A 12,110-nucleotide genomic window follows, 5' to 3' on the forward strand; every position below is an offset into this window, starting at 1 on the left:
AACACATAATTCTCTCTTTCTCCCTCTCTCTCTCTCGCTCCCTCTCTCTCTCTCTCTCTCTCTTGTCAGTGTGATCAATTTCTTTGACTTCCTCCTTTTGGAGTGGCTGGGCTGAATACCAGAACACAGGATATGCTTCGCAGTGCTCTCAGTTTCACAGCAGCAGCAGCAGAGGCAGCACTGGCAGCAGCAGCAGCAGCAGTTGCCGGGAGGACGACACGCTCTGCAGTCAAGATGAGTGCTGGGGATGTGGTCTGCTTCGGCTGGCTCATTAAATCCCCCCCGGAGAAGAAACTAAAGAGATTTGTGAGTAGGAGTGCACGCCGGACGCTTGTTTATGTCCTCTGCCAGCTAGTAGAAAAGCCGGGTTGTGCTGTTCAGATTTGTGTTTGTGTGTAGATGTGTGTGTGTTATGACGTGGAATGATGATTTGGAGAGATACCGTGGGTTGTGAATGCTTCAGTTAATCCGAGCTGTTATTCAGTCTCCTAAATGTCATCTTCCTCATTTCTATCATAACGTCTTACTTTAGTGTTAGGCTCATGGAAGCACTTTATAATACTCATAACAATATAATGAATCAATAATAATGCATATTTAAAACCGCAGATGTATTCCACATAGAGGTTGATATCTGTATATGTAGTTGTTTACATGAACAGCCCTTATGGTTTTGTGGTTGTTGGGGTCATGTGATAACGTAGGGCTGGCCACTCACTCTGCTGTGTATGTGTGTGTCTGTTTGTGTGTGTGCGTGTGTGCACAATTGTGAAACATGGGAAGTAATGTCAGAGGCAGCCAGACTCTTCAGACTTAAGTGACAAGCAGAAATAGTGCAGCTTTCTGATGGCTGTTTCACGCACTTCCCCTGTACCAGCGGAGGAGGAGGCGGCGGAGGAGGACGAGGAAGAGGAGGAGGGCCATTATTTGTCAACATCAGTGCAGGGAAAGGGGTGGGTGGAGGTGGAGGTGTGTGTGCGTGTGTTGATGGGGTATGAGGCGGGAAATAGAAACTTATTTTAGCACACTATGCAAATCCTGAATCCAGAGAGCAAAGTGAAGGCATGTTTTTCAGACTGTGGTGAGGACAGAGTCACTATCAGGCTTGATATTCAAATGATCCGACTCAGAGCATTATGGAAATGTGGTTTATCTTGGTTACGCTTATCTGGGTTTGTTGTGTTGTCAAACAAAATGAAAATCAGTCGTTGAATTTTGCTGCAGTTCGATGGTCCGACTTTATATAGCATCTTTAAGGAGGTGCTAAATGAATAAGACTTTACATAAGTACTTTGGCAGCTTATTTAAGAGCAGAAATAACGACACAAATTCATGATGATATTTATAGAATGCATAATCATGTGTAATACTTCCGCTTATAAATAATATATTATTTTCTTAATTACTGTGTACAATTACATTCTATATCACGCATCTTTGAATTCATCATCTTGTGCAATAGATGCTCTTACTACATCGTAACTGGCAATACTACAGCCAATTTAACTGCCACCATTGCTTCCTGCCTACTTATTATTTTTCTGTCAGGCCCTGTCTTCAGGATTCATAAAGTTCTATCTTATCAAAGAAGAAGAAACAGAGTAAACAACACACTTTAGGCCGAATCCTTTCTGACGTGGAACAAGTGATGCTGTGGTTGGCCTTTACTCATGAGGTTATGGTAAACCTATATATATTAATGCATATATATAACATGTACTATACTATAACTTAATATTATATTTAAGGCTGTAGAAATATTACCTGTTGTGCCTTCCACAGTGTGTAGCTGCTGTTTTTGTAGTGGCGTTATCGAAGCTCTGTGTCACTTTTTTCCATTGAATTTCATAAAAAGGCCAGATTCCAAAATACTGAAAGTGAAACTCTTATTCATGTACTCATCATTTTCCCTAAAACCATTCTAACATGCTGTATTAGAGAACAATAACTAATGGCTGCATTCAATTTAGCCGCCTCAGTTTGATTGTCCTGCCATCCTGCATGCTGACTCACAGTCACGCCCTCCTGTCTTACTGGGACACTTTTGTAAAACAGAACCGTCATTAACGCTGTTAGTAACACTTGAGTTTTTACCTCGATGACAAGTCAACATGTGTGCTGTGAAAAATATAGACCTATTATGATCATCCTGGGTGGTTTAAGGTTGCTCAGAGCTCCAAAGGAAGGACACAAAATGAGTAGTAAGCAAACTCCATCAGCTGAGGACGACCATGTAATGAGGTTACAGCTCTTGATTGAACTAGAAAGCAAAATATGAGTCAAGATTTTGGCTGTGTGTTTACTCTAAGAGCAAAAGTAACACTTAAAAAATATACACTTGGATACACAAATAATTTCATTTTAGTGTCATTTTTCATTTTCAAAACACCTATAGGATCAAAACGCCATCTGCTAGGTTACGGTTTCCTCTAAAATGTTGCAGCGTTTTTGGCAGAAAATGCGGTTTGTTTAACCATTTCCTGGTTTAAGCACATAAAGTCACCAACTGAGAAAGATATCCACATGCCCAGGAGAGGCTCTGTCTCCACCCTAGTGATGCACAGGAAGCCACAAAACCAAGCGTGAAAACAATAGCTTCGCACTATATTCAAAGAAGAGTATTTAATCATAACTATTTTAAAATTTGAAATATGACACCTACACAACAAGTTCACTTGCACTCTCTGTGTAGTGAGGGCTTAGGCGTTACATATTACAAGTAGATCTTCAGAGCTAAAAATACCTGCTACCAGTTTCTGTGTTAAGTTTTCAGTAAGTCCTCAGTAGAAAACAGTGACCCAGAACTATATAAAGACCTCTTTCGTTGTGTTAGACGTTCTCGGCTAAATACAGTGAACTTCCTCTTCTCTGTACTTCTGGGAAATTTAGGTTGAAGTTCCTCTTACTGACCAAATCAAAAGCAAAAAAAAAAAAAGGCAGTTTAAAGTTGTTAAGTTGTCTGCTGTGAGGAGCAGGAACTGTGATCTTATTCCCATGACTAAAACAAGATGGTGGAGGAGAAATGTAATAAAATGTAAAGATAAAGTGCAAACTTCAAGGTGTTTGTTGCTTTCTCCTGCAGGCCTGGAGGAAGCGCTGGTTCGTGCTCCGAAGAGGTCGCATGAGCGGCAATCCTGATGTGCTGGAGTACTATCAGAGCAAGAACTCCAAAAAGCCAATCCGCACCATCGACCTGAAGGAGTGTGAGGTGGAAATGCTGAACGGGCAGCTCAGGATAAAGCGAGACTTTCACGGGAAGCACCTGTTCGTGGTGAAGACCGTGTCTCGCGTTTTCTACCTGGTGGCCAAAACGGAGGAGGAGATGAACAGCTGGATCAGCAGCATCAGCCAGATCTGCCAGTTCGGGAGCCTGGAGGACGCAGGTAAATACACGGAAAGACTTTATTCTGTTAAGGTTGAAATATAGTTACGTCATAGCTGGACTTATTGAACATCACAAAACAAAGGTGCTAAAAGCTGTGGTCACACTGTTGTTCCAGATGAAACGGGAGTCTCTTCTCTCCTCGCAGGAAGTGGTGAACTGAAAATCAGACTTTAAAAAGAGGTCAAAACAATCTGTTTATTTGGTGCAGTTTGGTTTTTGGTAAAAGCATCACAGACCGCAAGAGCGCAGTTTACCGACATCTCACGTGATGTCTTTTCTTCTTTATCTGTACGTTATGCAGCAGCTCTGACGCAGAATCTGTCTAAATCTGCAGTTATCTGACGGGTGTGTCGATTACTACGTATGCATGTTGTGTAATGTTTTTTTTTCACTCCTCAGCTCCTTGGAACATTTATAAAATTATGCACAAAATATCATGAATATTTAGCATTATTTTAACACCTCAAGCCAAATTAAGGGGGGGAAATCAACACTCTAAATGTGCAACCTATTTGTGACCGGGGCCTGTGGTTAGGTCTTTCGAGCTGATACATTTCTTTGTAACTGAGCTCCTTAACCCACAAACACTCATGTCAGACCATTGTGGCCAAAACCATTTCTTACAAATCATATCTGGTGTTTTTCACTGGACTGGAAATGGGTTTTGATCCAGTCAATCTATAAGAGACCTCATATTTGACATAAATCAGACGACGTGTCCAACTGTACAAAATGTCGTTGTTGTTGCTCGCCTGTCACGCAGTGCACAAGAGATCAACAGAGAGATACATTCAAATCAGATAAAAGATGAGATTATCCTATTCCCCGAACGTGCTTTTGAACAGCTCAGAATTAAAAAACATCAATGTTGGTTGATGTTTGTTTATCATGAAGTCTGTATTTTCTGCTATTAGTTGATCTGTGACCGCTGACCTTTGCTTCACTGTTGCGTCAAAGTAAAAGCATCGTTTTGTTTTGTTAGGAGGCTCAAAGACTGACTGTTAGAGAACAGTCGTCTGTGTTGAGGAGATAGAGCAACGGCACAAAGTTACTGATATGAGGCCCTGCATGTTACAGTAAATCACACTATACTCTGAGGAAAACACACAAATCGTTTATTATAAAGATAAATTATGTCCTGCACAGTAAATACTGTGATGCAGATTGTGACAGTTTTCAGAATAAAGTCATGTTTTAGGATAGAAGTAAATCCGTCCTGTATCTCTAAAGAGTTCTTTTGTAAGATTGCACCTCATTACTTTTGCAAAGGATTATAAAAGGCTGTTCTGTGCCCACAAGAGAACACAAACGTCCTTTAAGGAAAGCAAATGTTTTATGAGAACACGTAAAGGCTTTTGGATTATTCCCCCACACACACATTTCTGCAGCCACAGCCTTGACTCTGCGGCCTTGAGAAAAATGGAACGAGACAAATTTCTGAGCGAAGGCCAATCTAAGTAAAAGATTGAAGAATATATAAACAGAGAAAGGAACGGGGCTCACACGTGTCTATTTTAATGTGTCTGCATAAACTTTTCTTTTGGAAATTCACCTGCTCCAGTTATTCTACATTTGAGTACAGGCTGTGAGAAGTGTTTGGTTTGCACACTTTAGCTTGCGTTTGGTGACGATTTTCTTATCAGGCAAGTCAGGTCAAGTCAAATTTCATTTGTATATCACATATAAAACAACCGCAGCTGGCCAAAGTGCTGAAGAGGCTCAAAGAATACAAAGTACAAACAACAAATAAGAATAAAAGAAGAACAATAAAAACAAGGTGTCAGACTCAGCTTGGGTTGAACGCCAAGGAGAAGAGTGGTTGTAACATTTCAGAAACTACATGCTCTCTGTTCCTCTCTGCTTGTTCTGAACAGAGAGCTCTGAAGAAGGCTTCCCTCACACTCCCACCTCCCTCCAGCCGTCCCCTGACAGCTCTGATCGAGTGTCTGTATCAAGCCAGGTTGATTACAGTCATCCACTGGACTACCTCTTCCTCTCACAGTGTGAGACGGGGAGTGTGAGCACCAGCAGGTATGTACACTCAGTATGGAAAAGACTAAATAATGGCAACAGCTTATGTTTAATAACTACAGTGTTTCATTTCTCCCTTTATGTAGACTTGACAGCTTTTCAAACTCGGAGATCTCTCTGGAGCAGAGGTCATCAGACGATGCGGTCAAGGACGTCGCCCCCTCACCCCTGTTTACAGATTCCTCCTCCTCCTCCATCTCTCATGCTCCCAGCCCCAGCCCATCCGTCTTCACTCATGGAAGATTGACTAACCCTCCCTTCAGCGCTCCCTGCACCTCCTTGGCTCTGCCGTCTTCCTCCTCCTCGCCGCTACGTCACTGTGCCACAAGTGTCTTCCAGTTTGACAAACCTTACTCTTCTGCGTCGTTTGAGGCATCGAGCGACACGCAAACACCTCCTCCGCTGCCACCCAAGCCCAACCACCTGTCAGAGCAGCTAACTGATGAAGGAGTGAAAAGGCCGAGGGCGATGAGTACGCAGCTTTTCTCAAGTCACGTTGCATTATTTCCCCGGAGGACGTCTTTGTCAAGCCTGGACCATTTCAGAATAGGTGTGTGCTCAAAAAGTAAAGCAGTCTCACAGTATAAAACAAATAGTAGGCTAACAGTAAGCTGGGCAAGCTAAAGTAATCATAGTCCTAGTGCTAAAATGACTGGGCAGCATGTCATCAATAGCTAATATGTCTTTTTTTTATAGGAGATGCTGATAGTAGGTCCATGAGGAACCAGAGGCAGAGTCTTAATTTGGTAAGAGAATCATCGTCAAAGAAAAAATACAAACTTAAATAAAAAAAACAAAAACACATTTTGACATTTTAGCACTTAAAATATTCATTTTCTTTCTTGCCAAGAATTAGATGTCAGAATTGATGCCACCTTCATGTCTGTGCCTTAAATACTAGTCTATACCTAGCAGCCAGTTAGCTTAGCTTAGCACAAGGACTGGAATGAGTACATGTCTTATTTGTTTAATCAATTAAAAACAGCCACATAAACTTCCTGGTGTTTAAGCTAGCGCTACAACTGGGAAATGGTTAGCTTAGCCTACTATACCTGACTCTTTGCTTGTTAGCTTGCTAGCTCACATGACAAGACTGCAAAAAGTCTCTGCATGCACCTAGCACTGCACACAACCCCCATCCACTTCTCTTTTTTACTCTTTGTTTTTTCCTCATTTTCAACAAATGAGATATGTTTGTGAGCTTTAAAGGTCCTTAAAAGCACATTTTGTATGTTGGACAGTGCCGTGCTTGCTGTTTCCTCTTGTACCCAGTCTTTGTGCTAACTCAAGCTAGCTAGCTGCTTGCTATAGCCTTATATTAATGTTTTGGCATGAGGGTGGTGTTGACCTTCACATCTTATTCTGTCAAGTTTACTTCTACAAAGTTGACACCAATTTGAAGATTTTTTTGTACAAATAAAAATATAGAATTTGAAAGATGCCTCAATTAAATTTAATTACATGACCAGAGGCTTTAACAAAAATATCCCTCTTGAGCTAAAATGATATCATGATGCACGTGTCTGATCTCATGATACTTTGTCTCTCAGCAGCCTTGTTTAAATACCATCAGAGTTCAAAGCTACGAGGATGAGTCATACGTCCCCATGGCTTCCCCTTCTCCCCCGGTTGCCACCACTGAAAGTGACGGTTACATCCCCATGAGCCCCAGGACATTCAGTTTCCTCAATACCAACGGCAATATGGAGACCTCAACACCTCTAACCCCACTAATGTGTCAACCCGGGGACATCGCTCCACCTCCCATTCACCGACATCTCAAGCCTCGTTTGAGGCGAGGTGAGAGCCCTGATTTGTTCATGTTAAGGTTTTGGCATTGTGTTTAAAACTGAGCTTTTATTTGTACTCAGGCAATCCACATTACAGCTAAAGGTTATTCATGATGTGGTCTGGGTTAAATGTTAAAATGGGTTAACAGATAACAGACTTTCATGCTAATTCAAAGCCATAATATTCATTTGTTCTGCTGTGCTAATGACGCATAATGATGCATATCAGGACGGGCACAGTAAACTTTGCTATCATGAGACAACTGCAACCGATCTAATAACTTTGTCCTTTGTTGGTTCACAGTTCGACCCCCACCTCTTGACTTGAGAGGCCTCTCTACAATCACAGAATGTCCCACTCACCTTCCCCTGAGCCGAGCAATGACCGAATCATGGTGAGAGAAAAGTCTCTTCATGCACAAAGTCTTACATGGTTATCTACAGGGTTCTACAGGACTTAAACATGATTGATGATATAAACAGCACAGAGTAAAAATTGCAATTAAGGCCTAATTATGTTGACCCTATGTGAGATGTGAGCTCAATTTAATTGAGACAAATTTTATACCTAATTTGGGATATTTTTTTGACATTTGACACGATCAGTGAACAGTAATATGTTGGAATTAGATGTTGTGTGGTGATCATTACTGCAGTAAAATATCCAATACATATCTGTAGGAGTAGTAGGTTCCAGGTATGTGTTTTGGTTATGGGACTACCATCTCAATTAGATGCCATTTAAAGACCAGCTCCAGTCATGTTTTAAAACATAAAATCCTCTGCTTGAAACAATAAATTGTGTCTCATATGTTTTTTTCTGCAAAACGTACGTACGTTTAATTACCTTGTAAAAATCCTCCCAAGGCATCTCCTCCTTCTCCCTCTTTAAAATTTCCTGAATCTTCATAGTCCCCGCCCACTATGTGCAACGTTTCTCCTTTCTTAAAAAAAATTACAGCCGAAAACAAAACACGTCTCTGCCATCGTTTAGTGGCAACATGTTGAAACTTAGCTAGCTTGAAATTTAGTGTTTAATAGTAGTAACGTTAACGTTAGCAGTCAGGAGTGAGCAAAACTTATGATGACGGTTACAGCTGGCTCGCGTATCGCTGAAGTGGTTGCCATAGGTTGCACATAACGATATGCATAGCGTCACCCCGTCCATTAACAGGATTGGCTCCTTAGGTTTGTGACGTTGATGATCTGAAAACGTGTTGTTCAGCCTGTCCTTGGTACACTGCAGTTTAAAAGCAGACAGGCCCAGCCAGGGAGATGACTGCTGATGTTGTCCCTGATATGTCTTGTAGCACATGAAGAACACCATGTGGAGACGTTTACAAGGTTAAACACTTGATTTTCACTGGAGGGGGTCTTTAACTCATTTTGCCTAGGTTATAAATATACCATACTTATTCAGTTAAAGTTTTATGTAAAATACGTGCTGGTTTCTAATCTGACATTTTATATAATGTTTTGTTTTTATTGTTTAATTTCAGCTTTTCAGTGAAATTATCACCTCTTGAACGAAGACTTGAAAATGTGGAAACTCCCAGAGATGAAGACACACACTGCACTGAAATGGTAACATATCTATTAATCCTTTTTGTGAATGTATATAGGCTTTTTTTTAGAAATGTAGTGAGCTTAATTCATCAGCTGAGGATATTGTACAGATACGACCTGATCTGGCTAACATAGCATGAAGTGAAACTGGACTCACTTCTCTTCTTGGTTAAAGGCCTAGACTTTATTGATAATAATCATCTGTCATGTTGCTTGAATCAACAAAAGAGCCATGTTTCAAACCAGATAAAGGACAAAATTCCACATTCATGTAACTGTGGGACCATCTGTGGGAGTACAAATCAAAAATGTGATCTTGACACAGCTGAAAAATGTGGGAGTGGAAAGTGTTTCCAAAATATTCTGATCAGCAGATTGTTATTGCACCGGGGTCTTTTCAGGGTGTGTGAATATGTAACAGTGTAATGTTGCACAAGCCTGTTTTTCTGTATAATTAATTGACTTACCAGAATAAGGTTCAAGAAAAACACATTAGTCATGTATGATGAGTCTCCCTACATGCTGACAGGAAGCAAGTGGATAAATTCCTGACACAAGTACTTCTCTGTTTTGCTCAAATCAATCTGAAAATGAACTGTCCATGGCTACTTACAAATTATTAACTGATGCAGGACACAGGAAATTGATTTGACTTAAAACAGTCAAAGTTGACTTTTCAGACTATTAGTTATTTCATAAAGGTTTATCTGTGAACAGTGATGACTAAGGAAGCTCTCAATCTCTCTCTCTCTGACAGGATGCAATGCAACAGTTCTGTCTCACTTTTGACGGAGTGGTTCAGCCATGGGCCAGAAGATCAAACCTCGACTATTTGTCACTGGATTTCAATTCTGCATCGCCCTCTCCTGTGCAGAAGGTATGTTTTAGTCAGAGAAATGACACTTGCTTATTATTATATGTATCACCTATCTTTCAAGGTGCAGAAAACTGGTGTTTTGTACCACGCTGTAGCTATTGTTTCTGTAGGCAGTAACAGAGTTCTTGATATTTTTCAATTGGGAAAGACTCTGTACTATTGCTATCACCTCTCAGTTAACATCTTACACCACCGGAATGCTACTGGTTTGCATATTACAGAGGCATTCTGGGAAATATATGAAACCACTCATTGAAGTGGAGCGAGAACACCTAAAACCGCAGAGGAATGATCTTTAACCTTGTAAAAGGATTTTTCTTTTAGGCAGCTAGCCCACACTGAGCAGAGGTGTATCAGTAGAATAACTACCTGTTATTTACTTCACTGACCCTTTATATTACTATTCAAATGGGCGAATCAGAACTCACTCCAGGGGTAAAAAATGCTAAGAACTTGTCTTGTAAGCAGTGAATAAAAAAGCACAATCTTGAAGGACTTTTGAGGTGTGATATTTCAAAGCAGTTGATGCTAGAATGCTACTATTATGGAGGACTACTGGAGAAGGACATGTTTTTTCATTCGTACATGTATGGCATTTTCATTTGGAAACGTTTTTTAAAAGTCTTTTTACGTCCTGCAGAAGCCCTACCTGACTGATGACCACCGAGTAGATTACGTGAAGGTGGACGAGAAGAAGACACAGGCGCTGCAAAACACCAAAATGGAGTGGACAGACGTGCGGCAGTCAAAAACATAAATGGAAAACTACGTGACAAACAAATCAGGAACAACTGGTTTCAAGCAGACCAACAATAACACCAGCACGGGAGTAAAAAATGAAGAGGACCAATAACAATTAAAAAGCACTTTGAAAAACAGTATCAAAATAAAAGCACAAGAGGAAGTAAGCAGTTTTATGCTTGTTTATGGAAGACTCAAAATTGCACTGTAAAAACTTAATTTACTCAGAAAATATTATCTACACTGTAAATAATACCAGACTGTGCACTGTATCAAAGATTTTTACCGTAGCATAAAGTTTTACCAAATTTTGAAAAGGGCATCCTGTTGCTTCACTGTCTGTGTGACCTGCTGTAAATGTACATGTATGTATGTGTGTATGTATGCACAGTAACTGTGGCTGTAAAGAAGAACATGTTTTTTTAATGTTTTTTTATGTTGTTTTTCCCTTCACTATGTATCATGAACCACAATGATCCTGTCTGGGCTCCCTCTGTCTCCTTCTCCTGAAATGAACTGCACCCAGAGAGGATTTTTTGTGACTGATCTTATCCTGCCTTTAAGCTAAATATTACATCCATATGAAAAATGTCAATAGAAGCAGTCATTCTCTGTTTTCATGATAAAAATTACACTGAAATATTTTCCTCTTCTTTAAAAAAACCCGATTCCCTCCCATTTTCATTACATCTCATGTCTGTTTTTCCACACTTTTTTTTAATTTATTGTATTTTTGTTATTTATTTAACTATAATGTCTTTTGTCTTGTGTACATGTCTTCCCTGCTGGCATGTTCTCATGTTAATGCTCTGATTGCTACAAATAAAGTTTATATTTTAAAAAACACTTTCTAAATTATTACAACTATGTATATGGAAAAGACATGACCTGATAAGGACTTCCTTTCCCATGCTGAAAATGTGTAATACAATTTATAAAACAAATTTATATAGATAGATAGCTAGATGGACAGGATTTGATTTCATTTTCCAGCAATAAATACATGCATATGTTTATTTTTGTAATGGACTGACATGTATTTCAGAGGAGGGACTTTCTATCCATTATTTCTTTTAAATAGAAATAATACATTCTTATACTAAACAATAGTGGGGGACATTTTATTTACAATTTTATTTCCGGATTACATTTGTGTTATTATTTTTATTATTAACATTATTATTATTATTATTTTTATTTTTTTACGTTATAAAGCACACGTTACACACACATGTTGCGTCACTAGCATGCGCCGAGAGGAGAGTCACAAAAGGAGATTTGGGAGATTTACCTGAGAAGTCGGGAGAGGAAGTCATCATGCAACATTTAAACGCTGGGGCTTTTGTAAACATCCAAACTGTTATCGGCATGCGGGGCTATACTACACACATTAATCCAAACCCTGTGTAGTTAGTCCGTGTATTTATAAGATGCTGTTTTTGTAGCGATCTGGTTTTACGTTACTAACCGTTAGCAACTGACAGACTCACATTACAGCCACACACACTGCTTGGCACACACTGGTGACTGGGGTAACGTTGTTAGCAAGCACCCCAGCTAGCTAACAGTAGCTAGAAACACATTAAACCGTATCCGGCTTAAGCTACACCGGGGCCCGAGTCAACTGCTTTAACTAACAGTAGAGTTAAAGCTAAGTTAGCGATACCAGAAAGCATGCATTGAGATAATAACCTCGTCTCCTGGCTGGGAAACAACAGCA

The 12,110-nt window shown here is 40.0% G+C and overlaps 1 protein-coding gene across 2 annotated transcripts; it reads left to right on the forward strand.

The window, feature by feature from the left end:
- The first annotated feature begins 213 nt into the window (after nucleotides 1–213).
- On the forward strand, nucleotides 214–11,236 carry gab3 (GRB2 associated binding protein 3). 2 transcript variants are annotated; one of them, XM_069677967.1, is made up of 10 exons: nucleotides 214–306; nucleotides 3,083–3,383; nucleotides 5,260–5,416; nucleotides 5,503–5,966; nucleotides 6,113–6,162; nucleotides 6,967–7,216; nucleotides 7,511–7,601; nucleotides 8,706–8,790; nucleotides 9,530–9,649; nucleotides 10,290–11,236. In XM_069677967.1, exons 1-10 carry the CDS (start codon nucleotides 235–237, stop codon nucleotides 10,404–10,406), a joined length of 1,707 nt encoding a protein of 568 aa, XP_069534068.1. In that variant the 5' UTR covers nucleotides 214–234; the 3' UTR covers nucleotides 10,407–11,236. The 2 variants fall into 2 exon arrangements, with proteins under 2 accessions (XP_069534068.1, XP_069534076.1); XM_069677975.1 differs by having other exon boundaries at nucleotides 6,970–7,216.
- The last annotated feature ends 874 nt before the right edge of the window (nucleotides 11,237–12,110 follow it).

The sequence above is a fragment of the Semicossyphus pulcher genome, unplaced genomic scaffold (genome assembly GCF_022749685.1).
Source record: "Semicossyphus pulcher isolate SPU_LCO1_2020_fin unplaced genomic scaffold, fSemPul1.0.p SCAF_10, whole genome shotgun sequence".
Classification (NCBI taxonomy): domain Eukaryota; kingdom Metazoa; phylum Chordata; class Actinopteri; order Labriformes; family Labridae; genus Semicossyphus; species Semicossyphus pulcher.

What these genes read in the sequence shown, in the direction of transcription:
- gab3 (XM_069677967.1), top strand. Translation starts at nt 235, where the DNA reads ATGAGTGCTGGGGATGTGGTCTGCTTCGGCTGGCTCATTAAATCCCCC. An exon ending in ACACACACTGCACTGAAATG is followed by an intron (nt 8,791 to 9,529) that starts GTAACATATCTA and finishes TCTCTCTGACAG; the next exon opens with GATGCAATGCAACAGTTCTG. An exon ending in CGCCCTCTCCTGTGCAGAAG is followed by an intron (nt 9,650 to 10,289) that starts GTATGTTTTAGT and finishes TACGTCCTGCAG; the next exon opens with AAGCCCTACCTGACTGATGA.